At 41.0% G+C, this 27,499-nt stretch overlaps 1 protein-coding gene across 7 annotated transcripts in view; it reads right to left on the reverse strand.

The window, feature by feature from the left end:
- MYO18A (myosin XVIIIA) overlaps nucleotides 1-27,499 on the reverse strand; it is a 311,527-nt gene that overhangs the window by 111,681 nt on the left and 172,347 nt on the right. For all 7 annotated transcript variants that reach the window (XM_075854304.1, XM_075854303.1, XM_075854300.1 and 4 more), the window contains 3 exons: nucleotides 21,942-22,134; nucleotides 19,071-19,157; nucleotides 4,730-4,871 (listed from right to left, as the gene is read on the reverse strand). In XM_075854304.1, the coding sequence (XP_075710419.1) occupies nucleotides 4,730-4,871; nucleotides 19,071-19,157; nucleotides 21,942-22,134 (422 nt within the window). The remainder of the gene's footprint in view (nucleotides 1-4,729; nucleotides 4,872-19,070; nucleotides 19,158-21,941; nucleotides 22,135-27,499) is intronic.

Here is a 27,499-nt window from a genome sequence, read left to right on the forward strand (position 1 = left end):
TAGGCTAAAGGGCTATTCCCATCTTAGACATTAATGGCATATGCCACAAATGTCTAAAAGAAGTCCGTCCCAGTTCTGGGACCTGTGCATTTATATTGGGAATGGAGTCACCCGACCACCGCCCCTTATGGTGAGGCAGGCGCTGGCCACCGATTCCAGAGACTAAACGGAGAGGCACGCGTGCGTCTCTCTCCATTCTGTTCTTAAGAATTACGAAAACAGGCAACCAAACATTATTTATGGCATATACTGTGGTTATGCCATAAATGTCGGAGATGGGAATAAGCCTTCAAAGCCGTGCTTCTCAAGCTGTGAGGTGTGTCTTCTTGATGGGGTGCTCCCAGCCATTGAAGGGTCACTGCTGGGGAGGTGGTTTTGTTGGGAGTGATCATATTTCTATGGCTACAACAATATCTTGTTTCGAAACATAATTTACTCCTCTTGTGCTTTTTTTTATTGTTCTACTTGGTTCAGAAGCAAAATCAAACATAAATGGAGAATATTTGTTCACGTACTTTAACCACTGGTGAGGCCCAGGCATCACTAGGCTCTTGCTAGTAAAGCAACAGAAGAAAAAAGTAGAAAAGCCCTGGTTTAACCGCTTCCCACATCATGATGTAACTTTCCCTCTCCCGCTATGATGTAGAGTATGGAGCAGGCTCACAGGTAAAGAGGCTCTGTCACCACATTATAAGTGTCCGGACAGTGAATATACATTACCTCCAGCTAGGACGTGATGTCTATTCACAATCGCAACACTTCGGTAACGTTTGTGTGGGAGTTAATGACAGCAAGCGTGATCTCTCGAGATCACACTGTAAATGACAGCTTACAGCGTGATCTCGATGTGCTGTGCTGTAAGTCCCACAGAAACGTTAGCAAAGTGTCGGGATTGTGAATAGACATCACGTCCTGGCTGGAGGTGATGTCTATTCACTCTTAAGACACTTCAGTAACGTTAATGTGTGAGTAAGTGACAGCACATGTGCTGATACATGAATGGAGAGAAGTGTATGACGCTGATTGGTCAGCATCATACACTTCTCTCCACAACGACCACTTGGTCAAAAAGTAAAAACACGACCAGTTGTCTATTTTGAAAGTCATTAGCATAAATCTCAAATAGGTCATAGCTCCGTCAAAATTGATCATTTTTCGAAATAAAAACCACTGCTGTTATCTACATTACTGCGCCAATCACATTATGTAAGAGATAGGGCACTTATAATGTGGTGACAGAGCCTTTTTAAGCCCGCTGCGGGTGTCAGCTGCATATTACATCTGAAACCTTGCTCCAATGGCCGGGAAATGGAAATTACTCAGATCCCGGCTGTTTAACCCTCTGTCATCCCTTCGCCCAACACCAATCTACTCCCGATCGGAGGGTGCCGATGGTTGTCATGACAGCTTGGGGGCCTACTGAAGACCTCCAGGTCTAGCATGTTCGATATCCTATTAAGCCTTGGTACCAGCGATTACATTATCGCATGTTCAATTCCCCTAGTGGGACTAAAAATAAAAATTAAAGAGTTTTTAACACTGTATAAAAAATAGAAAAAGTTTAAATAAAAGTTTAATAAAAAAAAGACCCTTTACAGAATTACCGTGTTTTGGTCACCTCACCTCCCCAAAAATTAATAAAAAGTGATCAAAAGTTTGTATGGTACCAATAAAAACTACAGATCGCCCCGCAAAACACAAGGCCTCACACAGTTCCATCAATGGTAAAATTTAAAAGAAAATTTTTAGAACATGGTGACAAAACATTTTTAACAAATATTTTTTCTATTGTAAAAGCAGTACATCATTAAAAAATATATATACACATTTGCTGTAGTATCACTGTAAACATATAAACCCGCAGAATAGAGTTGACATGTAGTTTTTACAGCACGGTGAACACCATAAAAAACGAAATTCTAAAAACAGTGGTGGAATCGCTAAAATTTTTTCCCATTCACCTCCCCCCCCCCCCCCCAAAAAATTATTTTCATTTTCCCAGTACATTATATAGTACATTAAATGCTGCCATTAAAATCTACAACTCGTCCACCAAAAAACAAGCCCTCATCTAGCATGTCAACAGAAAAAAAAAAGGAAATTAAAAGCCCAAAAAAATGGCCTGGACATTAGGTGGCAGCAGCATGTCTAGGAGGATTAAAAAACACACAAAGTGAACATCCAGCTCTGTTCACACTCTCGTTCCGAGCCTCCATCGGCAGTCTCAGCAGATTTGACAGAAAGAATAGTACTGCATGAAGCAAATCTTCTCACCAAAACTACAGAGACCATTATGGTACCAATTATGTCAATGTGGTCCGTTGGGTGCCGGTGGTATCTGTCGTAATGTTTTAATTAGTTTACAACCTCTCTATTTTTGTACGTGGTCCTACAACCTACTATTTTGGTAAGGGGGGAGGGGGTAAAGGTGTTAATTTAGATCAGAGAAGCGGTGTTACAATAACTAAATTTAGCCAACAAAAAAAATATAAATTTATTTTAATCTAGTAATGTCACACATTCATTATAATAATCATAACAATAAGAAAACATTACTGTCCCACACATCAACACATTTTTGTAATATATCTGAATTACACGTTTGGGGGTTCACTAGTTTTTGAGTTTAGCTTCAATCTTTGCCAATAAAATAAATAAATAAAAATTGATTGCTAACTGGAAACCCTCACCAATCAGGCTAACTGCTGCTGACAGATCTTCTTATGACATTATGAAGTATTAAGATTAAGCACTGCATGAATACCTTGGGCAGCCAAGCACAATAACACAAGCGTTCATTATTTTTGTGTGTTAATGAGCAGGTTTGCAGGTGGTATTAGGTGTCAAAGTGGTTAACGCACTAACGACATTGATAGCATATCGCTAAATAGACTGGTGTCATATCAGCTTTTTTTGGAGGCCACATGGTCCTTTCATTTGCTATAATGGCACGGAAAAACAAACCAGAACCATCAGGAGCGGAGCGCATTCTTAGCTGCTCTAGTGATTAGTGGGTGGTCACAGAGGTCAGTCCTCCACCGAACAGACATGGTTTGTGTATTGAAATAATATTATATCAATGTTTATAGTAAGCTAAACCCATTTAAAAAAAAAAATAAGTGTCTGGTTTAGAAAACCCAGTATCAAAAACCTTATTGAGAAATTTTGAGTTAACAGATGGTGGTCCCCTGTTCAAGACTTTCATCTATTAGCCAGAGTGAATGGTGGCTAAACAGAGCATCTCTCACTTTTGAGGACTTGAATGGGAACGGTGTAATGCTTAAAGAGGCTCTGTCACCAGATTTTGCAACCCCTATCTGCTATTGCAGCAGATCGGCGCTGCAATGTAGATTACAGTAATGTTTTTATTTTTTAAAAACGAGCATTTTTGGCCAAGTTATGACCATTTTTGTATTTATGCAAATGAGGCTTGCAAAAGTCCAAGTGGGCGTGTATTATGTGCGTACATCGGGGCGTGTTTACTACTTTTACTAGCTGGGCGTTCTGACGACAAGTATCATCCACTTCTCTTCACAACGCCCAGCTTCTGGCAGTGCAGACACAGCGTGTTCTCGAGAGATCACGCTGTGTCGTCACTCACAGGTCCTGCATCGTGTCGGACGAGCGAGGACACATCGGCACCAGAGGCTACAGTTGATTCTGCAGCAGCATCGGCGTTTGCAGGTAAGTAGCTACATCGATTTACCTGCAAACGCTGATGCTGCTGCAGAATCAACTGTAGCCTCTGGTGCCGATGTGGCCGACACGATGCAGGACCTGGGACAGGAAGTGAGTGACGTCACAGCGTGATCTCTCGAGAACACGCTGTGTGTCTGCACTGCCAGAAGCTGGGTGTTAACGAACAGAAGTGAATGATGCTGATTCGTCAGCATCATACACTCCCATTCCTATCGCCCAGCTAGTAAAAGAAGAAAAAACGCCCCGATGTACATACATAATACACGCTCAGTTGTACTTTTACTGTAAACACGCCCAGTTGTACTTTTGCAAGCCTCATTTGCATAAATACATAAATGGTCATAACTTGGCCAAAAATGCTTGTTTTTTAAAAATAAAGACGTTACTGTAATCTACATTGCAGCGCCTATCTGCTGCAATAGCAGATAGGGGTTGCAAAATCTGGTGACAGAGCCTCTTTAATTTCACTTGTGGTGGCGCTGCAGAGGAATTGAACACTTCTTGCCAGATTTCGCTACAGATTACAGCTGCTCTTTGGTGGTCCCAGCAGTGGGTTTCTCTGTGATCAGGTGAATAACCCCTTTAACAACTTAATTTGCAGTAGCAGACTTTAATATTGGGTTATTCACAACCTTGAGTTCAAAGTAATGAACACATAATAAATATTATCGGCTCCACCAGCAGCAGCTCCATGATAGTTTCCAAGTAGCAAGAGGAGATTTTTCTCTCTACAGTTAACAGAATTAAAATAAACTGAAAAAGTAAAAGCTGAAAAAAATGTAATGTCTATACATATATATATAATATTCCAAAAAATAGCATTTCCCTTTCAGTGAAAATTAGATCAATTTATTCAACACCACATGCGACGTTTCAGCCCTACTCAGTGGCGCCTTTCTCAAGCAATACATATATATATATATATATATATATATATATATATTTATTTTTTATTAGTTGTAGATTGTTGTAGCTTCACTTTTAAATGTTATGAAATAACGAAAACAAAAAAACACAACTATTTTATTACCAGTCTCTTCTCCTTCCTGAGGTCCATAGTAAGTAAAAAGTCGTTCCAAAAGCGTGTTCTCATTGCCACCAGGCTGCAATGCTTCTTCTTCCAGTAACCACAAAAGACCTCTGGCCTCATCAGTCCTTGCAAGGGTCCTTACCTGAGATTAAAACCAAGTTCATTACCCAGAAATCAATTCTCCCGTCTCCCCCTGTCAAACAATAGTTTGCGACTTATTTTTCATTTGCAAAGGAGTGCAAGCACAAGGAATGAGACCTGCTAACAATCCCACATTAATCAGAGTAACAAACTGCTCCGTCCCCTCTTATCCACAATCTCATTTCTCCAGTCCTTCAGGCAGCTTTGCCTCTAATTTCCAGCCTGATTTTCTTGATGAAATGGCAGTAAAGAAAAGGGGATAAAAAAAACAAAAACAACAAGGCGTACGAGTCAGCAGGGGTAATTCTCGACCCTATTTTAAAGAGACATTTGAAGAGAGGAATCAATATCTAATGCTCGAGATCGTAAAAACACATCATTTTGTAGTAAAACGTTTTAGTTTGGTTTCTTGGCTCTTTTGAAAATTCAGTCTGGGTGAGACTACAAAGTAAAATTACAGCCTTCATTGTAGGCAAGATAAAGATCCTTAACACACAGACATTGTCACTATGCTTCCTTCACATTCAACAATTACCGCTCGTAAACTAGAGGAGTTTTTTGTTCGTTAACAGGTTTTTAACATCAATAGAAGTTTAGTTGCTTTTTATATGTATCTACTGGCAAATGCAGATCACTGCCATCTAAGGCCACTTTCACACGACAGTATTTAGTTCAGTATTTTGCTTCATTATTTGGAAGCTAAAACCAGAAATGGAACATTAACACAGAAAGTATAATGAAAAGATTTGTACGGCCTTATTCACAAGAACGTATCTCCCATCCATGTGCTGTCCGTTTAAATAACAGACACCGCACTGACCATTGCAATTCAATGGGGCTAATCCCACATCAGTGTCTTTCACGAAGCGTGTGCTCGTTTAACTGAATTTTTGCTCTAGGACATGCTGCCCGTCACATTGAAAATGCAGACCAAACTGCAGGCAGCATGTTATAGAGCAGGGGGAGTGAGCAGATTGGTATATATATATATATATATATATATATATATTTCTATAGCAAATGATTCAGTATAACTTCTAATTTATTCATTTAAACCTCAGCTTATTCTGGGCTTAGGAGTCCAGTGGGCGGTCCTAATCACAGATTGAATACAAAGATAACGGTCACAGACGTACAGGTAAGGCTGTCAATCACCGAGTAGGACCACCCACTGGACTCCCATGCCTAGAATGAGCAAAGGTTTAAATTAATAAAATTACGAGTTATAATGAATCTTTTGCTACAAAAATATACATAAACCTGCTCCCCTACTTCTGCTCTATAATATGCTGCCTGCAGATAGGACTTTATATTCAACATGACAGTTTCCCTTTAACATTTGGTATTGCCCTCTTATGGATCCTTAATACGGTGCCTATACCTAGCTATGGGCCCAAGCTGTACACCCCCATATTCCACTGGCAGCAAGAAGTGGTTTTCACTCACATAGTCATAAGGAATTCCTCAAAAAAAAAAAAAATGTGTGGCATGTTTCATCTCCTAACATATTATGAAAGTATTCCCCAATAGAAAGAATACAGTGCCTCATCTAGGTCACATATGGTGGCACACAGAGTGCCTACGACTACGTAATATGGACCCCTTGGGACTCCATACGTCGCTGTGCATGGGCCCTCACTTATCCATATCAGCCTCTAAGGCTATCGGAAAGCATTTTATATTTTAAAAGACTCCGTCTTTTTTATTTTTGCCCGCCCGACCCGTTTGAAACTATGATATGGTGCGAGGTAGTCAGGTGTATTGGCCTACCTGGTGCTGTATTTCATGGATAGCTGCTCCATTTTGGGTCGCCACTGGGTCACTTGATCTTCACTCTGACTCCCTGAATCCTACCGCGTCTTCTGTAGAAACTGGAAGCAAGTTTCTCAATGCAAGTCAGTAAGTCTTACATCGAGTATCTCATAGACTTGCATTAAGAGACTGACTTCTGGTTCCTACAGCGTCTAAATGGAGATCACGTGACAGCGGCCCAGAATGGAGTGCCTTCCCTGTGAAATACAGTACTAGGTAAAGTCAATACACCTGACTACCTTGCACTTCACCACATTTTTAAATGAGAGGGAAGGGGACGTAAAAAAAAAAAAGCCAGATTGCTTCTTTAATCAAAATAGAAAATAGAAATAAATCGGGACTTGTACTTGGCAACCTGACGAGTCCAAAGTCGTAATTCATTGTGGTGGTAAACTCAACTTACTGGCTGTGAATTTTCAGTACAAGATCAATTAATGGTATAAGTAATTATTCATATCATTCGGTTTATTTATGGAAAAATTATCCAGTGCAGACCAAAATATATGTATGGCTTGTGTGTAGACAATGTGTACTCTCCAAATTTTATAAACACATACAGCATGGAGATCATGGGGGGGGGGGGGGGGTGTCTGAAGAGAGAGCAGGGAGAGAGACACCGACGCGCCCTCCCCATAGAAGTTTATTGAGAGAGAAGCAGGATGAGGGAGCAGTGTGAGAGGAGACAGAGGCTGCTGGCGTTATTCTCAGTGCTAGATTCTTAGCTACACTGTACATTACTGCTGCATAATCTCCTCCGTGCTGTAGCATATATGTGTGTGTGCATATATATCTTAGGAGCGCAGTATTCTCTTCTCTATGTGTGCAGTGTATAGAAGACATGATAGCTGTTAGGCTGCACACACTAGCTCAGAGAAAACTGAGAATTAGAGAGATAGAACCTGCTAAAAATGCAGAATACAAGTTATATAATGGCCAGAAATAGTGTTATTCCTCATGTACACACATATGGTCATCTGAAAAGTCAGGTACGCTGTAAGGGTATGTTCACACGGCCAAATTTCAGACGTATACGAGGCGTATTATGCCTCGTTTTACGTCTGAAAATACGGCTCCAATACGTCGGCAAATATCTGCCCATTCATTTGAATGGGTTTGCCGACGTACTGTGCAGACGACCTGTTATTTACGCGTCGTCGTTTGACAGCTGTCAAACGACGACGCGTAAAAATACAGCCTCGTCAAAAGAAGTGCAGGACACTTCTTTGGACGTTTTTGGAGCTGTTTTCTCATAGACTCCAATGAAAACAGCTCCAAAAACGGACGTAAAAAACGCTGCGAAAACGGCGCGAAAAATGCGAGTTGGTAAAAAAACGTCTGAAAAGCAGGGTCTGTTTTCCCTTGAAAACAGCTCTGGATTTTCAGACGTTTTTGTTGACTACGTTTGAACATACCCTTAGGCCTCATGCACACGAACGTAAAAACGGACGTAATTACGTGCCCATAGACTTCTATTGGTCACGGGTACCTTCCTGTTTGCTTACGGGAAGGTGCCCGTGCCGTTGAAAAATATAGAACATGTCCTATTTCAGGCTGTAATTATGGCACGGCACGGGCCGGCCCATAGAAGTCTATGGGGCTCCCGTAATTACGGGTGGCTATGTGTGTGCACCCGTAATTACGGGTGGCTACGTGTGTGCACCCGTAATTACGGAAGCGTTGCTAGGCGACGTCACGGGATAGTCACTGTCCAGGGTGCTGAAAGAGTTAACTGATCGGCAGTAACTCTTTCAGCACCCGGGACAGTGACTACCGCTGGAGTTAATAGTATTAAAATTTAACTTACCTGCTTCTTCCTCCAGTCCGGCCTCCCGGGATGACGTTTCATCCCATTTGACCGCTGCAGCCAATCACAGGCTGCAGCGGTCACATGGACTGCCACTCCATCCAGGGAGGTCGGACTGGATGTCAAAAGAGGGACGCGTCACCAAGATAACAGCCGGGGTACGTATGAACTTCTTTTACTTACAATCGCTGCGTTCCGCTATGGAAACTCTGCCCGAAATGGCTGCCCCTTCTCTCTATCCACCACTGATAGGGAGACGGGGCTGCCGATTAGTGCAATGTAATTTTGCAGAGAAAACGGGTCCGTAAATACGGGTGGAATACTGGTGACAACGGGCCCGTATGCACGGGTCCGTAAATACTGGTGGAATACGGGTCGAATACGTGTGACAAAGTACCCGTATTTACACCAGTATTTATGGGAGGAAAAAAATACATTCGTGTGCATGAGGCCTAAGGCGATTGTTCTTTGTGGTTAGAGGCCATGATGCAGCTATACCATTCTAAAATTAACGGACGTGTCGGGAATAACTTCATCTCCGCATCCCAAGGAGACATGCCGTCTCTTTATTAAAGCAACATCTGACAAAACTGCTTTCAGCAATTCTGTCCAGATTGTTTATGCATGGCTGAAACACAAAATTCAGAATGACTAAAGTCACATCTAAAGAAACGTCCTTCTTCCTCTGCCACTGCAAATACAGTTAACTAGGTTGTGGTGGCCTTTGCTGGTGAAGAAAAAGCTCTATCCTGTAGTCATCTACAAATTATACATTACACACAGCGAGAAAATGCACTTTTTTAGAGTTGAGTCACAGTCCATGAACGCTGAATCATTATAGCAACGGTATTTATCATTTCGTCTCAGCATAAAGAGCCCGCTAGCTCTCTCTAATAAAGATCACCATGGTAGCAGCCAGTCATGGCTATGTCTTTATATTATTGATAGGATTCAGCTACAGCATATACATCTGAATTTTTTTCAAAGGATAACTAAAACTTTTAAAAAGCTTTTGACAGGTCATAGTGACATGTCAGAAGTTTTAATTGGTGGGGGTCAGAGCACAGACCCCCACCAATTGTTAAAACGAAGTGGCAGAAGCACTCGGGTGAGCACGGTGCCGCTTGGTTTCTTATCAGCTATTCTCGAAAAGAGGAGGGAGCCGTGTTCGAGCTCAATAGAAACAAAGCGGCACAGCGCACAACCAAGCGCTTCTGCCGCTTCATTTTAGCGATCGGTGGGGGTCTCAGTGCTCAGGTCCCACCAATCAAAACTTCCGACATGTCACTATGACATGTCAAACATTTTTTAAAAGTCTAGATACCCTTTAAGTCCAACTTATATGAAGAATTATAATGGCTTGTCTAGCACACTGCCATAATTAGGGCATTTATACAATTCTCTGTCCAAGTTAAACTAGCAGGTAGCTGCATATACTCAAAGCTCTACATAGAATGTCTACTACCCAGAAGAGGGGAGATCCACCCAACAGATTTATTACATGGAGGGCTCCTTTTGTTTCTTAGTAGTCAAGACTGAAAGGAAGTGTGCCATCTGATCCCTCTAAGCTCTGCTGAATGGCTTAAAGGGCTTACAAAAGACTAGGGGGCATATTTGGAAAAGCTATTTTTCAGCCTCTCAATTGGCACTTTAGGATACAGTTGCAACTGCTATAAAAGTTCCCATATTTTAGTATTTTTTAGGCATCCGTATGTCCCAATGTAAAGGTACTCTTTAATATTTAGTTGCTGGTGGCTATATTAGTGTAAATTAATATATATATTTTTAGCCTTTCTGCAGTCCACCTTACTTCCACTTTGATGTGTTACTCTGCTCACCGGTATACTACAACCACTAACTTGTTCCAGCAAGTCTGAGCATTTTGCAAAGGTCATCTTCTGTGCATTTGACCAAGCCATAATATAATATCCATTATAATATTGTCATTGAATCTTCTGGAAACATTGGGGATCTCATTAGATATGGAAGATAACACACTACTGGTAAGTAAAACATGTATATTTTGGAGTAGCCTTCTAAATAATACTGTCGGCATAAAGACGGCTACCATAAATGTCAATCAAAACAGTTATTACTAAGGTTTAGCACTGAACATAAAATAAATGAGGCGAAACAACTTTCAACCACAGGTAAAAGAAATTCATATGGGACTTTATATTTATAGGAGCCAATAATTTCCCATCTGGCTTCTGAGGAATTGTGTTTGAAATTTATAACAGATCTTTGAGATTCAGACAGCACTGACGGTTCATGTCAAACCATTGCAATCAAAGACTCATAGGCCATGTTCACACTGCATAAGTTCAGGCTGAAAATACGAGGCGGATTTCAAGAGAAAATAGCCTCTGAAATCCAGGCAATTTTGTTGCGGATTTTAAAAGTGCTTTTTTATTTCTGAAGTGTATTTCCAAAGCATTTTTTAAAGTGTCAATGTGAAATGGGAAAAATCTGCTTGTAAAAAGCTTCAATAAGGGTTTTATTTTTAAATTCAGCATGAACTACACAGTGTATTTCTCATTGAAATCAATGGTAAGCAGTTTGTGGGCGTAATTAGAGTGTATTTCGGAGCATAATACGAGTATTTTATGCTTCAAAATATACCTGAAAATATGCTGTGTGAACATGGCCTTACTGTCTTGGATATAAGCAAATGAAAATGTAGTCTTACATGAATCTACAATTTATCTGCAGGACAGGATTTAAAGAAATTGCCTAATAAAGACAATCCCTTTCCATATCACCTATTACAGCCTATGGATGTTTTGGAGTAGGGTCCTAAGCGGGGTACCTCCGTTTATGAGTCAGAACGGAGAGCCGCTCTGGAAGACCCAAGCTCATCCATGCATTACAGCTGAAGTTAGGCTCCGGCTCTTCAAGAGGTGAGATCCTCATACCGTTACATTGCGGATCCTGCACCACGCCCTGTGGCAGTGAAGGCAGGTGAGCTGGACACGTCCGCAGTCCTCTCTCCCCGGGGTCCGAGAGCTCCGTAGCCGTCAACGCATTGGTGTTACCAAACGCTGGCCATTTTACCCGACCCCGCCTGAAACTCCAGCATCACTCCGGCCTGGAGCCCTGCAGAGACACCCCAACAAGCAGAAACAAGCCCTGCACACTCAAAAGAGCGGATAACTGCTAGATATTACTGGCGCCCCGCCATCAACTACACTATCAATAGCGACTGCCATCACAGGGAATGACCCGCACCTCCCGCGCTTGATACCCGGCCTATAAGCCTGACAATACACACCAGGCATTGATCACTGCTCACTGGACTACAGGACAGATCTACACTTACCCAACTATATTCTGCTTGGGGTTACTGTGTGAAGAGAACGTTTGGCGTGCCCCTGAGGAATTTCACATATAACTCTTCTGAAACGATTTGTCCCACTAACTTTGCCTGACATTTGACGAACCCAAGATAATATCCACGCTGTGTATATTGCGCACTGTACTATCGCAAACTACTGAATGGACTGACCCATTGCAGTTTATCCTGGTCTCATATCTACCCCTTGGAAGCACTTTTGTTCACCATCTCTACTACCATAATAAGCTAAATGGTGCTCCTGTGGGCCCTGCCTCGACCCTGTTTCTGACAGCAAATCACATTGACATACCATACCCAGACAAACCTAGGGGCCTACTTGCAAATGGATTGCCTCGCCAGAGGCAATCACAAGCCACACTGCTTTACAACAACCATCTGTCTGCCCAACAAACATAACACTCATTTAAACTTTTGAATATCATGATACTATGATATGTGAGCACACGAGTGGACCGAGAGTGCTCCCAACCTTTTCAATTCGCTCATTGCCTACTGGATATGGACAAATACTTACATCCATCAACTAGTGTTATGCACAAGTCTAACCAAGTCAACTAGTGTAACACAAGGTCTTCTATTACTCCGGGTTCTCCCTAAACTAATCAAAAGAGCGGCAAACAAAAAACTCCCAAGGGCAATTCCAAAACCATTGAGACGCCCTCGCTACCTACAGAGCTTCAGTCGAACGCAACTACTTCACACGCTCCTCGGCATCATATTCTCCTCCGTCTAGTCCTATAAATCACTCACTTTCTGACCAAGCCCAGATGACCACAGTCGCGCAGGAGGTTTCACACCTGCTCACCCCAATTTTTGACAAGAGCTTGCACTACATACATTCATAAATAATACACTCTCTCAAATCACCCCCAATACTCAACGACTGGGAGAGTCAGAATACAGAATTAGTGCATGTGAGGACACTATCAACTCTGTGCATCAAACGTCCAACCAACAGGAATCACAGGTGCAGCTCCTGTTTAACCTCTTGGAACATCTAGAGAATAGAAACAGAAGAAGCAACTTGCGCTTCATTGGTATTCCGTAATACATCAAAGGTGACAACCTATTTTGATTTCTATCGCAACACCTCATGCAAGCCCTTGATTTGCCCACTGACCACCCAATGCCTCCTATTGAACGTGCCCACCGATTGGGTAAGGAACCAGAGAACCATCTTAACAACCCTGTTCCTACCATAGCCAAATTCTTTCACTTTCTCACCAAAGAGTGAATTCTTCAGAACTAAAGGAAACTTAGGAACCTGGAGTTAAAGGGTCACAAAATCCTAATATTTTAGGACTGTGGCCCTCAAAAGGCCACAGATGCAAACATCTGGTTCCAACTGCAATACCCAGCTAAACTGCGAGTAACCGTAGAAGGCCGCACTTTTCAGTTTGATGACCCATCACATGCAAAACACCACTTCCTCCCAGAAGGCTGACATCCCTGCTTGAGGAGAACTCTCTGAAATGCACAGCAGCACTATAATGTACAACTTCATGTTGACCGTTGAGTTACAACAACTCGTTTTCAATATTTCAATATGTTACCTAAGGTTTTTTGTCGCGCCCCGCCCCCCCCCCCATGCCTTTTTCTTAGGAATATGCACAAGTCACCCCTTCCCGCGACCAGAGGAGTAAGCTGACTGGGATGGACATCTCGGGGCGTACACACTTATTGATCTCTCCTTCTTTCCTTGTATTGGTATAGGATGACGGCACTCTCTCACACACAAACACGCACATAACCACAACAAATTTAACTCTAAAACTGTTATCTTGGAATGTAACAGGGTTGAATACTCTGTTTAATCGAAGAGAATATTCTCGCACTTGCATAAATTTAAACCACATAGTCCTGCAAGAGATGCATTGGAAACAGGAGGATCAATGTATCCTTAAAGCCCCATGGATAGGACAATGTCTATCAGCCTCTTCCAAATCTAGAGGGGTGGCTGTGTTGATCAACAAAAATGTTGATTATGTGATACACGATACGTGCTGTGATCCCGTAGCCAGATACAATTTTGTAGATGTTACAATTAACTCTCAGAGATACTCTCGCCTTCTATGCCCCAAATTCGCCCAATCCAGAATTTTTCTCCCTCATACACAATTTCCTCTTAACTAAACCAATGTTAACAATATCAGGAGGGGACCATAATGCAGCGATGGATACCTCGCTAGATCGATCAAATAATTCCACTCATGATGTCCCAACCTCTAGGATTAAAGCATCTATTCTAACAAACCTTCAATTTTGTGACCTATGGAGACTCCGTAATCCTACAGCTCGAGACTTCACATTTTATTCCACTGTTCACGATTCCAACTCTAAGATAGATAACTTTCTCATTTCCACCTCTCTATTCCCTGATATAATTGACTCTGCTATACACAACATAATCATCTTGGACCATGCGCCCATCTCACTGACCATTAACCTTAGATTCACCCAAACCACTAGCAGGAACTGGCGCATCCCTGCATACCTAATGGATTTGAATGATTTTAAACAGTTTTTGGTCGTGAGTGAGCAAATTATTCAGATGATAATATACAACACATGGATGACACTAGCCTCTTCTGGAGCACCTCCAAAGCCGTGTTACGTGGATGTATTATAGCATAGGTCTCTCACAAGAAACACTCACAGACAGCCCAATATGACTCACTATACAAAAATCTGACAGATGCCCACACCCAACATATTGCAGCCTTTACCCCAGAAACAAAACACTACCTAGACTCCCATCGTCTTCTTGACACCTTCCTCCTTGGTCAGGCAAGATGGTCTAACGATACATTTAAACATACATTTTTTAGATGGAGAAATAAAATGGGACGTCTTCTCTCCAACCTCAAAGCTCCCAAATCCAGTCACAGAATTCTAAAATTGAGAACTACGGATACGGCTTCCACAACCACTGACCCTACCATTATCCAACAGACAATTTTGGAACATCATCAGTCACTATACTCACTCTCCCCAACTAACTCCCAGCAAACCTGGAATCTCCTAAATGCCACACCCCTTCCCAAATTAAACAAAGATCAAACAGACTATTCTCTCCCAGTCCATTACGGAAGATGAAGTTGAAGCAACAATCTCGCATTTCCCAAATAACAAGACTCCTGGTCCAGATGGTCTGTCGGGAAAATACTATACAACTCTCAAACCCCACATAGTACCCACACTTGTATTCCTATTTAATTTAATATACATAGACAACATCCAGATACGCCTTTTTCATGACTTCCGAACCATCCTGCTCCCAAAACTGGCCAAAAGGCCCCACTTTAGTGCAATCCTATAAAAACCCATCTCCCTCTTGAATCAGAATTACAAATTGCTCACCAACATACTTGCAAATAGATTACAGCAAGTTTGCCCCTCACTCTCAATTAAGATTTCTGCAAAACCGCGATTCCTCTAAAGTCATCCGACTGGCGATAGCTGCCACCATAGCAGCTCAATCCAGGTCATCCCCCTAATCCAGGCTTCCTCCTCCTGTTTCACCCTTCCCTCTCCATAGACTTGTATGCAGAGTGTCTGTTGCCGACTTTCTCTCTGTTCCCTCCTGCTGTTCACCCTCCCTTCTCTATAGACTTGTATAAGCAGGCAGTGAAATGACACCCCCGTCTTCTGCAGCCTGTCCGTAACCAGGGACGGCTAATGCTTGACAACAGGGGGTGGACAGCAGGTTACAGGGGACACCTAGTGGCAGTAACTTTACACAGAATTTGAATGGCTAAAATCACGGAATTTTAACATTAAGATGATCTATATCAGGTATACTATTAGATTAGCATAAGATGTTCCAAAAAAGTTTGTGTCCATTTAAGCCTGGGTAAACAATAAACAGGACCCTTCATTATGCTGATAAATGGGGATATCAGTAGTCAGGCCACCGCTGATCAAACATTGATGGCCTATCATAAAAAAAGAGCCGATGTTTACGTCAAAGGAAACCCCTCTAAATATAAGGGGAGTCATTTTTTATTAAAACGTCTCTATTATTTATGCCCAAAATCTTGACAGTTCTAGCTGAATCGTGAAAAGCATCTAGGTCATAGGTATTCCTTCCATGATTTTTAAAGTGGTTTTTTCGCAGCTGTAGTATACCTATGTGTATCACACAACAGTAAGCCTTTTATATATATTGTAATTTTAAGATGCCAATCTTGCCAACACATACTTGAACTTTAAGAAGTTAAACAAAACAAACATTATTACGTTTGTCTTTGATCTTTAAATGACCGAACACATACAGCGAGGCTGTTGTGCAGGCAATCTACAGGAAAGCTCTGCATCTTCCAGCGCTGATCAAACAGGTCACGGATACTCTTCTGAGCAATGAAAAAATAAAGTGTTTCCCCTTGAAGGGAAATGCCATTTTTGGAATCTTTCCTAACGCTCTCCTCTCATTAGAAGATTTATCTGCAGGCTGCCTGAGAATGAAAGAGAAGTTTACCTGACCCAGCTAATCTCCCCCGAGAAGCAGCGATTCAGAGAGCTTGTCTTCCAGTGTCCTTGCAAAGGTACATTTAAAACAAACTTTCTCCTTCCATCACGATTGTTTTTGCTTTAACAAGGGTTAAGAAGCCTCTTTATTTAGAGGCCTGATGGAATAAATACCATATAAATTAAATATAAGGGAGAAGATAAATTATTTATAAAGCCACAACAGGCTCTCCTGGGTGAAAATGCTTTACTGCTCCCTGCCTCTACCTTGGCTGCAAAACCTGCCAGATCTGAGCATATGGGTATTTATGAACTGCTTTGAAACGCGGCTTCTTAAGAGCTTCAGCCACAGACATTTATTGTCAACGTTTTTATGAGTCATGCGGCTGCTGTCACATTCTATTAAACTTTGCAAGTATTTCTGTTACTTTTCCTATTAATGTGGATCTTAAGTTAAGCAAAGCAGCCAAAGGATTGTAGAAAAAATAAAAACTCCTTCTCTAGAGCATCTCTCAATGTCAGAAAAACCCACTCGCTGCCATTTTATGCCTAATAAATTCAAATGCTGCGTTTGATTGGATCAAAAAGCATTTGACGGGATAATGCTTAGAAGGCGGCAGAAGTACGGTATATATATTTCTCCATTCTTGGTCATCAACCATACACTTGAAAGCATATCTTCTATTTGTAGAAATACACAGAAATCTTAAGGGAAAGGAGAACACAAAACCAAGGATAAAACAATTAAAAAAAAGAAGAGGAAATCCATTAAAATGACGGCACAGGCTTCCCGTTATCTAAGAAATGTTTCTGTATTGTAATTTAATAGCACTACCAAGATCTTTGCTTGCAGTCAACAAATTGTAACACTTTTGTTTACATGCAGAGGCTGAAAACCTGCCTTGATCATGTGTTGGTTCGTCTGGATTAAGATGTGGAGAGCAAACAGAGATCTTGACAATAGAGAGAAATTGAAACATACAGTATTGTTGCTTATTGAAAAGTTATTAAACTTTCTAAAATATTTTGTAACCACTGTCCAGAGCTCTTGAAATAATGTCCCTCTGGAGGAGACAACTTAAAGTAGAGAATTGTTCTTATATATCAGAGATTCTAAAGAGAACTAAATTGTGTGCAATATACAATCAAATTACATAATATATTGTTATGAATAGAATCTCTCCCATTATCGGCAGAAGCAATCAAAAGTGGAGCACGACTGCGATGGGAGTATTAAATTCCCTACGGTGGCCTAAAGAAAATTTGCCACCATGTTTAGGCTTGCCCTATCAGAGGGCAGCATAAAGTGGTGCCAAAGACCCTGATTCCAGCAGTGTATCACTTACCTTCCAATGTTCAGTCGTCTTCATAAAATCGCTGCTTTTCTACTGCAGCGCGAGCCGAGCAGAGGGTCCTCTCCATGATGGGCTCACGCTCAGGAGTCCTCGATATTCATGAGCTGCAGCTACCTCCGCCCACCCGATGCGGATTGGCAGCTTTCTACCCATGAACAGTATGGAGAGAAAACGGTCAACTAGCATCTGGTAGGCGGGGCTTAGCCGCAGCTGATGAATATGAGCTGCTGAAGAATGTATTATTTTAACAACAAACTACCCAATGCTCAAAAGTGAGTAATGCAGAGATGGAATCAGGGTCCCTGGCACTACTTTATGCTGCCCCCAGATAGGGCAGCATAAACCTGTGGACAGATTCCCTTTAAAGCGTACCTACGCTTTAAGTAGACTTTCCAGAATAAGTGGCGATATTGTGTGTACATGAGGAATAACACGATTTATGGCAATTATATGATTTATATTCTGCACTTTTTGCAGCTTTCCCTTCTGCAGGCTCTATTATGGGGGAGGAGCCTGATAAGCGGAGGAGAAAGGCATTTTTCTCTAATAAGACATGTTACAAAGTCTCATATTCGCTTATACTATGGATTTATGCAAAGTTTGTTCAAAGTGTTGTGCCTATTTATGTTGATGCAGACTTGACTTGTCATAAACAGCCTTCAACTTTTCAGAGGCCCCAACGGCCCGGTTTTATTAAAGGGGTTGTGTCTCACTAAGACAACCCCTTTCAATATTCCCTAGAAGAGCATGTGTTAGTCATAAACAGGGGGTTCCCCAATGGGGACACTGCCCAATGAGCCGAAGATGTAAGCTGCATCTGAATGGCTGCCATGTAATACTACCCGTATGGCTTGCCGCAAGTTCAAGTTTAGAAGGTACAGATGTAGCAGTCTTTACCTGGACTTTTAACTCATTAAATACACAGTAACAAGATCCTTTATCTTACATTTTTCAATTACTTTTTAATAGCTTTTGTGTGATATCACGCTGCAGCAAGTTATTAAGTCAAGATAATGATGGCTACATCCATGCATCAATAGCCGCGTCGGCTTCATTTACAGCACGGGTTGTCATGGTGAGACAGCCCTTTTAAGCAAACCCATTGTAACAATTTATAAAGAAAATAACTTTTAATAATTTATATTCACATATTGCTTAAACACCACCAATTATACAGTTATAAATGAGGTTCTGACACAGACAAGGTGTCAATGTAAAGCCACTTACCTCTGGCTCAGACTCCTGCTCCTGAAAATTTGTATTAAAACACAAAACTATAAAAATGACTTTTCCTTTGACATAATTAACACTCATAATAGGAGGTGAATATGTACTAAAAATAACCCAGATCATAAAAAAAAAATGTGACATCTCTATATGACTTACGGCATCCCCTGCCTTGCTTACCAGTGTTTGATGTGAAGCTTGGTCTACAGCAGCTACAGAGCCAGATGTACTGGACTCAATTTCATCTAAAGCAAGCTCTATATTTTCCTAGAGGGGACAGATGAATGATTAGTACACATGAGACTAAGATTAAAGTTATGACATCATTAGAGATCAGTCAGTTAGAGGATAGATTTATAGAACGGTGCATGGGGTATCACTGCGCTCCCATACTTGATGGAAAGCCTCACACATATCTATTGTAAAATGTCAGATTCAGCGCAGATGCAATCTGACAATGCACTCAAAGTACATCAACAGCTTGTAAATCCTAATGACACATGCAAAAGGACTAAGAGGAGATAGAATAATAACATTAATAGCAAATTATATGGTATGGCAAGTTGGGAAGCAAATATTCAACCTGCCAACAGCAAAATCATTAAGGCGAATATTTTAAATAATGTATTGGCGGAGTCCGCTGAGTCAATCTACAGCGATATTGAGGCAATTATATCAAGAGAGTTTGGAAGCGAGTTAACAACTTCAAACAGGTTGCTGCAGGAACCCCTTGCACCAGATCACTCAACCAATTAGGTTTAATTTAAGGTTCAGCTACAGCAGCATATCTATCAGACAGAATAAGAAATTAGGACTACACTTAAGATCATCATTAACTGCAAAACTAATGAGAAATCATTGAAAGCAAAGAGCAAGGATAGAAAACTAAAAACTAGAAGTATGAGGAGGGAGGGTCTGGCTATAATGGACTTTGAAACAAGGGGACTACGGTTAAGCTGCAAAACACTGGATGAACATTTAAAGGGGTCGCGCAGAAAAAGAGGCCCCCCCCCCCCCATGAAAATGGCAACGCTCTTGTCGATAGGCTGTGTCTGGTATTGTAGCTCATCCATATTCAATTGAATAAAGCGGAGATGCAATACCAGACAGGGCCCATGAACGAGAGTGGCGCTGTTTTGAAGAAAAAAAAAGGGCAGACCATTTCTTCTTAACCTAGACAATCTCTTTTAAAATATATACTACCGTTTAAGGTGTAAAACCAATCTGCCCCCATATGTCTTATCAGTTACTATAAGATAATGTTTAGATGGGGTAGTCAATAAAATACTTGAAATTTTGGCGTTTACGGGTGTCGGAAGTCCTGTTTCGTTGGACAGTCTGTCAATTGTCCAGCTGTTAATGAATTACACATGATAAATAACGCCCAGCGAACAAAAGCAAAATACTCTTGCTTTAAAGCAATATATACATTGAGATACAATAAATAATTGGGTGGCAGCCCTTCTGAATTTGGGGTAACTTTAGGTGTGTTCTATTTCGAAAAGCGGTCATTGATATTTCTTTTTTTTTCACGGATCCATGTGGTGGCCGCGAATCTGGGCTGCAAAAACTCAGAACAAGTCATTTTTACAATCTGGATTTGCGGCTTAACAAAATTGTGACAATTTTTTGTTGCGGATCCGTGAATCCTGATGAAACACATATGTACAACAAAAGTTTTTTAACAGACAAATAGACTGCAACAGCTCCATGGTTTTTCTGCCTGCAAAACCACTACGATCGTGTGCATTAGGCCTTAATATGGAGAGTAAGGCTGGATTCACACGAGCATGTTCGGTCCGTAAAGGACGGAATGTATTTCGGACGCAAGTCCCGGACCGAACACAGTGCAGGGAGCCGGGCTCCTAGCATCATAGTTATGTACGACGCTAGGTGTCCCTGCCTCTCCGTGGAACTACTGTCCCGTACTGAAAACATGACTACAGTACGGGACAGTTGTCTGGCAGCGAGGCAGGGACTCCTAGCGTCGTACATAACTATGATGCTAGGAGCCCGGCTCCCTTCAGTGTGTTCGGTCCGGGACTTGCGGCCGAAATACATTCCGTCCTTTACAGACCAAACATGCTCGTGTGAATCCAGCCTAACTGGCGTTGACACAGCATAGGACAAGGAACACATTGCATGGTTCCAGCTGAAAAAAGCTTGATATAATTTTTTTTATCCCACTATCGGAGTGCTGTATTTCCAGTATTATGAAAAGAAACACTAACTAATCCTAGAAAAGAAAAAACTAGAAAGTCTTTGGTGTTTCTCACGCTGTGATCCATTCTATATTCCCCAAAAAATTTCTCTTAGCTAGTCTGATTCTTTCTATTACAAGAAGGAAAGGTGAAACGTGCTCATTGATGCTGATGTGAACACGGAAATCGAGCAGCTTTTGGGAATTCAGCGATATACAAATAGAAGTACAATGAATCTAATACTATCCTGCAACACGTGGCTATTAAATTGAATTGTTAGGCTAGAGCGACCTATCGACTATTCTCAGTGATGTGACACCCCAAGAAGTTATACAACTAAAATCATGTGTGAATTTACATGAAAGTCACATGTAATGTTTGTTGCCTGTTGAGTTATTTCGAGGGGTTTTAGGTTATCTGTGGGAAAGGACAATAAATTGCATCACGAGTTGAATAAAATCAGTCAATTGCAAATTGAATTACTCTTCAATGGGGGGTTGCATGTGACCCAAACATTTCCAGCATCCCACCGTGTTCTGTGATATCACGGTCAGTCACATTAAATTGCACATTTAGACTCCACTGGATCTAGTTTAATTTGTGATTTCACACACCTTTTTTATATTATTATTATTATAAAACTATTAGTTGCTATGTAGCGCTAGCCTAACACACAATCTAGAATTAGTTTCCCCTCAACAGCAAGTCACATGCACTAGATTCCCAGAATAACCGCTCATTAGAATTGCTAATTCATGTAATTATTTCCAGAATATTAATAATTAGCAAATAGCGGCCAGTATTGAATGAGCCTAAACTGTGACCACTTCAGTTTGGTGGATGCGAATACCTCTTTGTATCGCTCAAGTTCCTGGGCAAAAGTCTTCTCATGGAAAAGAGCTTGTAGCCTCTCCTGCGCATAGTTGTGGCAAAGTTCCTCAAAAGTTGCACCACGTCCCTGTTTCACCAGTTCTGGGTTTTGAAAGCCTGGGGTGTCCACAATCATGATTGAGCAAAGGGAATGCTGGCTGGATTTTAAGGCTCTGCCAAAGCAACAAAGAAAAAACACAAATGGTACAGGATTACAGACAAAAACGTAGAAAAGGATAAACGTCGTGTATAAAAAGTTGTCAAGCTGGCACGTATCCACGGAGGATTTCATCAGCTCGCTTCAGTAAGAATAATAAGTATTAGTTCTACACATTCACATATGCAAGCTATCAGCTCCAATATTAATAGTCACAAGGAAACGCAACAAAAAAGTAATAATAACACAATAAACACACAAGTCAAAGCTCTGCATATCTATAATAAAAACTGGGCAAATGTATGGCTTTTTATACACAGTACATTTTCTCTGCCAGCTCGTAAAAGCCTCATCCAGTATTTAACGCACATATAAAAGATTGGAAGCATGGCTATGAACATAAGAGCATAAATAACGGTTAGCTAGAGCAGTAGAGTAATGTTACCCTATGCACTGCAGAAGAACCCTACCATCATGAATCTTTCCATGATAAGCTCTAGAGCAGGGATTTCTCCGCACCCCTTCATATACAGAGCAAATAAAGTGATTTATACGCGCCGAGTGAGCTCTGAATAACCACTGAAGATAGAGGGCAATGCATTCTCATGTGTGTCTTAACGCATACATCACACAGCCGTTTAAACAGGTTTACAGTCTTCGGCCCGTAAACTGCTCTAGTGGCGGCGTCATTACCTGGTGGTCATCACCCACTCACAACGTGGATTGTTTTTAATAAAAGCATTGCAGGTGAAATAAAGCAAGTAGCTCTGCAAAACGCTATTACCAGTTTTTTGTGGGTTCACATGTTAGGCTACAGTAGACAGTCTGCGTAATCTACAATTTACCCATTTTTTGCTTTTTTGTTGAGAATATATATATGTATATATACACACACACACACACACACACACACACACACACACACACACACACACACACACACACACACACACACACACACACACATATATATATATTATAAATGGGTATACAGTGAAAAGATACAGAAGCTATGTAGCCAAAGGTTCCCAACACCCCAGAAACTGAAATTGTGCCGGGCTCCTCAAGTCCACAGGCATTGTAATGTTAGCACAATAAAGGAGAAAAAACAGCTCGGGAGGCCTACAGTCCATCTCTATTACAATGTATGGAAGGGAAAGGGAGGTAATAAATAAATCCTGTCTGTCTATGGTCGGTTGGTATAGTAACAAACCAATTAAAACTTGTATGGTTCCCCGAGTGTTCCCTACATGTATATTCTTAATCCCATAAATGGCTTTTGAGACCGAATAGGAAAAACGTGTCCCCTCCAAAACCTTCATCACTCTAGGAGTAATATGATCCACCACCATTTTATACAGTGGAAGAAAAAAATAGGCAAAACATATATATAAAATTGGATGTAGTGGAATAGATTGTCTTTATTCTGTGCACTATTGGGCATAAACCACAAACAATGTAAGTAAAAATTTCACTGGTTCTGTCTGACTTTATGGTGAAAATGTAACGTAAACCAACGCCTGATTAATAGGAGTCAAAACATGAATTGGGCAAGTTGGATTTATTTTTTTTAAATTATTTTTAAAGACGCTCATTGTTGACTAGCGGCTATACTTTGGTTTGCTGGCCAGTGACGGAAAATGGAGACGGAGCCGTCCCACTACTTCTGGATTTACGCCAATTACAGTCCCACATATTTGGGGGTGTTGGCAAGCAACTAGGTGTCTAACTAAACCACCCACGACCAGCTTTAGATGAACCGTTAAATGACTGTTAAACCCAAGTGTGGCAAAATTATTTTATTAACGTCCTCACCATAATTCAGATAAATATAATTTGTACGGAACAGTTCCTGTAGGTCTCTAGTTCCTTAATACCTAATAACATCCTACTTTACTGCTAGTGTGAATAAAACTACAGTAATATATTTACTATTATTCAAAAATATCACAGGACTCTGTTTCCTGACCCAAATGTATTGCCATGCAGCGAGTAAATGTGACGGGTACAGGCATGGTCTGTGAACAGGCGCCCGTCCTTCCTTCCTTTAGCCTGAGCGTGCAACGTAACTTCCACTCAAGTGAGAAATAAATCCCCTGCTTGATGGATGATGGCAACACAATCCATTTAAAGAGTGAACATGAACAACAGTGACTGGTCTACAATTCACCAGAAAACAAGTCTGATGCCCTAGTTACCGCCATGTTAAACACTTATCTACGTGAATACTCACGCGTGAGATTCAGACAAGGCCAAAAGCTGTTTTTATATACAGAAGTAAACATGGAAAGTCAATACAGCTCTAATCTAAAATAATACAGGTAATCACTTTCATAATGGTAAGTCTAATAGGGAGTACAATTTATCCTATTAACCATTTCATTTCCACATTTGACAGTATGTCACTGCCACGAAAATGCCTCACATTGGGAAGCGCTTCAACGTTGCATTAGTCAATCTACTTTCAAGACTAAAATGCAGGAAACCATTAAGGACACAATCATTAGACCCCAGGATTCTGTAGCTTTTTGAGATTTGATTTTTAGTAAAAATGTATGTTCTGATTTTAAACTAATGAATCATTTAAGGTCAACATTGGGCATTTCTGAGCAGAACATTGACCTCACATTTAGGGAAATAGGAAAAAATAATAATAATTCTAATTCTGTCATTATAGACCCTTCAGTAGTAGAATGCAATTTTGACCATGCTTATTCTTGTCCATTTAACACACGCTCGGGGTTTTTTTTTTGTACAGCAGTATGCGGGCATTATGCATGTAAAGCAGCTCCGCTGCCTTAGGAAGCGCTCCCCATCTTGTCAGACATTCTGTCATATTGCTGAACAGGACACTTTCTATTTGCCTCTTTGCTTACTATTTAAAAGCAGCAAAGTGATACATATTTCTTTGTTTTACAACCAGTTTTTATGTGCTCATATCTGGGATAAAGAATTATTACAGTCATTCAGCTTCACTGAAACTATGGAACCATACACCTTAAATAACCACTAAAACCAAATGTATGGCTCTTGGTACAAATTGTCTAGAAACAGTATAAACGTCCAATTGAGTCATCCTCTTGGCTGGCCACATTAGACAAGATTTACCTATTGAACCCCTTAAGGGGATTGACGAGTAACACAGACAACATAAGAATATGTCTGTGGGGCTGGTGAAGAGCTGTTCGATTTTGAGAGCATAAGGAAAGGATAGCATTTCTTTTTTAGTAACCAAAATGTTTTATTTGAGAAACAGAGCTACCTCAGAGCCAGGGCTGGGCAATTAAATTGAAAAAAGAAACTAAACCGAAATTCAGCTCAATTAAATAGACATCATTTTCGGTTTTAAGCAATAATTATTTCCTGGAATAAACAGCATCTGCATCTTCAGGACGCAGATACAGTTAAGTCCAAAAGGTAGAGCAGGGGGCCATAAGGTCCCTCCTCCACCATTCACTATATATCGTCCGACGAGAGGCAGTGACATCACCGCGACTGTCTGTGACAAGCCGCACAGACCAGAGGTGCAGAGGGATCTCCACTCGTCACTGGAACAGGGTAAGGGGAGTACATATATTATTATCAGGCACTATTGGGGCTGTGTGGGCAGCTATGTGGGTATTACACAGCGTGGGGGCAGCTCTGGGGGACTTTATACTGTGTGAGGGCAGCTATAGGGGCATTATATTGCATGAAAGTCAGTTATGGGGGCATTATATTGTGTAGAGACAGCTCTGGGGGCATTATACTGTGGGGGACAATTATGGGGGTTTTATACTGGGTGGAGGGCAGTTATGGGGGCATTATACTAAGTGGAGGGCAGTTAAGGGGAAATTATACTGTGTGGCGGAGACGGCGGAAGTGCCCCCTTGTCTTTTGAGGGGATTTTACATGGAACAGGATTTCACCATATTTTTTGTATAGGCCATTCATATACTTATACAAGTTAATCATGTCCCCCCTTAGTCGTCTCATTTTAAGGCAAAATAAATCTAATTATTTTAACCTCTTCCCGACATTTGACGTATCCATACGCCAAAGTCGGGTAGGGGAAGTATGGAGCGGGCTCACGTAGTGAGCTCGCTCCATATGATGACAGTGTCGGCTGTATGTTACAGCCGACACTTCAGATTAACTAGCGGCATCACGCTCGAGCGTGATCCCGCTAGTTTAACTCGTTAAATGCTGCAGTCAATACTGACCGCAGCATTTAAATAATCAGAAAGAGCGGGGCGACCACTTCTAACAGCTCATCGCGCCCCCGCAACGCAATCGCAGGGGGGGCGATGGTTGCTATGGCTGCCTGGGCGCTTAATGAACGCCCCCAGGTCCGCCATCTTTGTACACCTATTAAGCCTTGCCTCCGGCAGGGCTTAATAGGTGCCTGTCGGAATCACGATATACTGTAATACATTAGTATTGCAGTATATCGTACAAGCGATCTAACGATCGCTGGTTGAAGTCCCCTAGGGGGACTAAAAAAAAAATAAAGATGAGTTAACTTTTTTTTGGGTGTAAAAAAAGATAAAAAATTAAAAAGTTCAAAAAAAAACCCTTTTCCCATTTCCCCCTTAGAGCATAGTAAAAAAATAAATAAACATAATTGGTATCGCCGCGTCCGTAAAAGTCTGAACTATTACAATATATCATTATTTAACACAAACGGTGAACGCGTAAAAAAAATAATAAAATTGTAAACGCCAGAATGTCTATTTTTTGGTCACCTCATCTCCCACAAAAAATGAAATAAAAAGTGATCAAACCGTCGCATGTACACCAAAATGGTATCATTAAAAACTACAGCTTATCCCGCAAAATATAAGCCCTCATACCACTTAATCGACGGAAAAACAAAACAGTTGTGGCTCTCGGAATTTGGCGACGCAAAATATTTTATTTTTTACACTTAGGTTTTTACTTGTAAAAGTAGTAAAATATAGAAAAAACTATATATATTTGGTGTCGCCGTAATCGTATTGACCCGCAGAATAAATTTAACATGTTGTTTTAATTGCACAGTGAATTCCGTAAAAACAACGTGCAAAAAACCTTGGAGGAATCGCAGTTTTTTTCATTTTCTACCCCACAAACAATTTTTTTCCCGTTTCCTAGTACATTATACGGCAAAATAAATGGTGCTACGAGAAACTACAACTCGTCCCGCAAAAATCAAGCCCTCGTAGTACTATATCGATGGAAAAATAAAGACGTTATGGCTTCTGGAATGTGGGGAGGAAAAAACGAAAATGAAAATATGAAAGTTGTTTACGACGGGAAGGGGTTAATCTTTCTTCAGAACTAAGATCCCCCATGCTCCTTATTAGTTTAGTTGCTCATCTCGGTTTTTTTCCAACTCCAGGGCATCCTTTCTATGAACTGCA

The sequence above is a fragment of the Rhinoderma darwinii genome, chromosome 2 (genome assembly GCF_050947455.1).
Source record: "Rhinoderma darwinii isolate aRhiDar2 chromosome 2, aRhiDar2.hap1, whole genome shotgun sequence".
In the NCBI taxonomy this organism is placed as follows: Eukaryota; Metazoa; Chordata; class Amphibia; order Anura; family Rhinodermatidae; genus Rhinoderma; species Rhinoderma darwinii.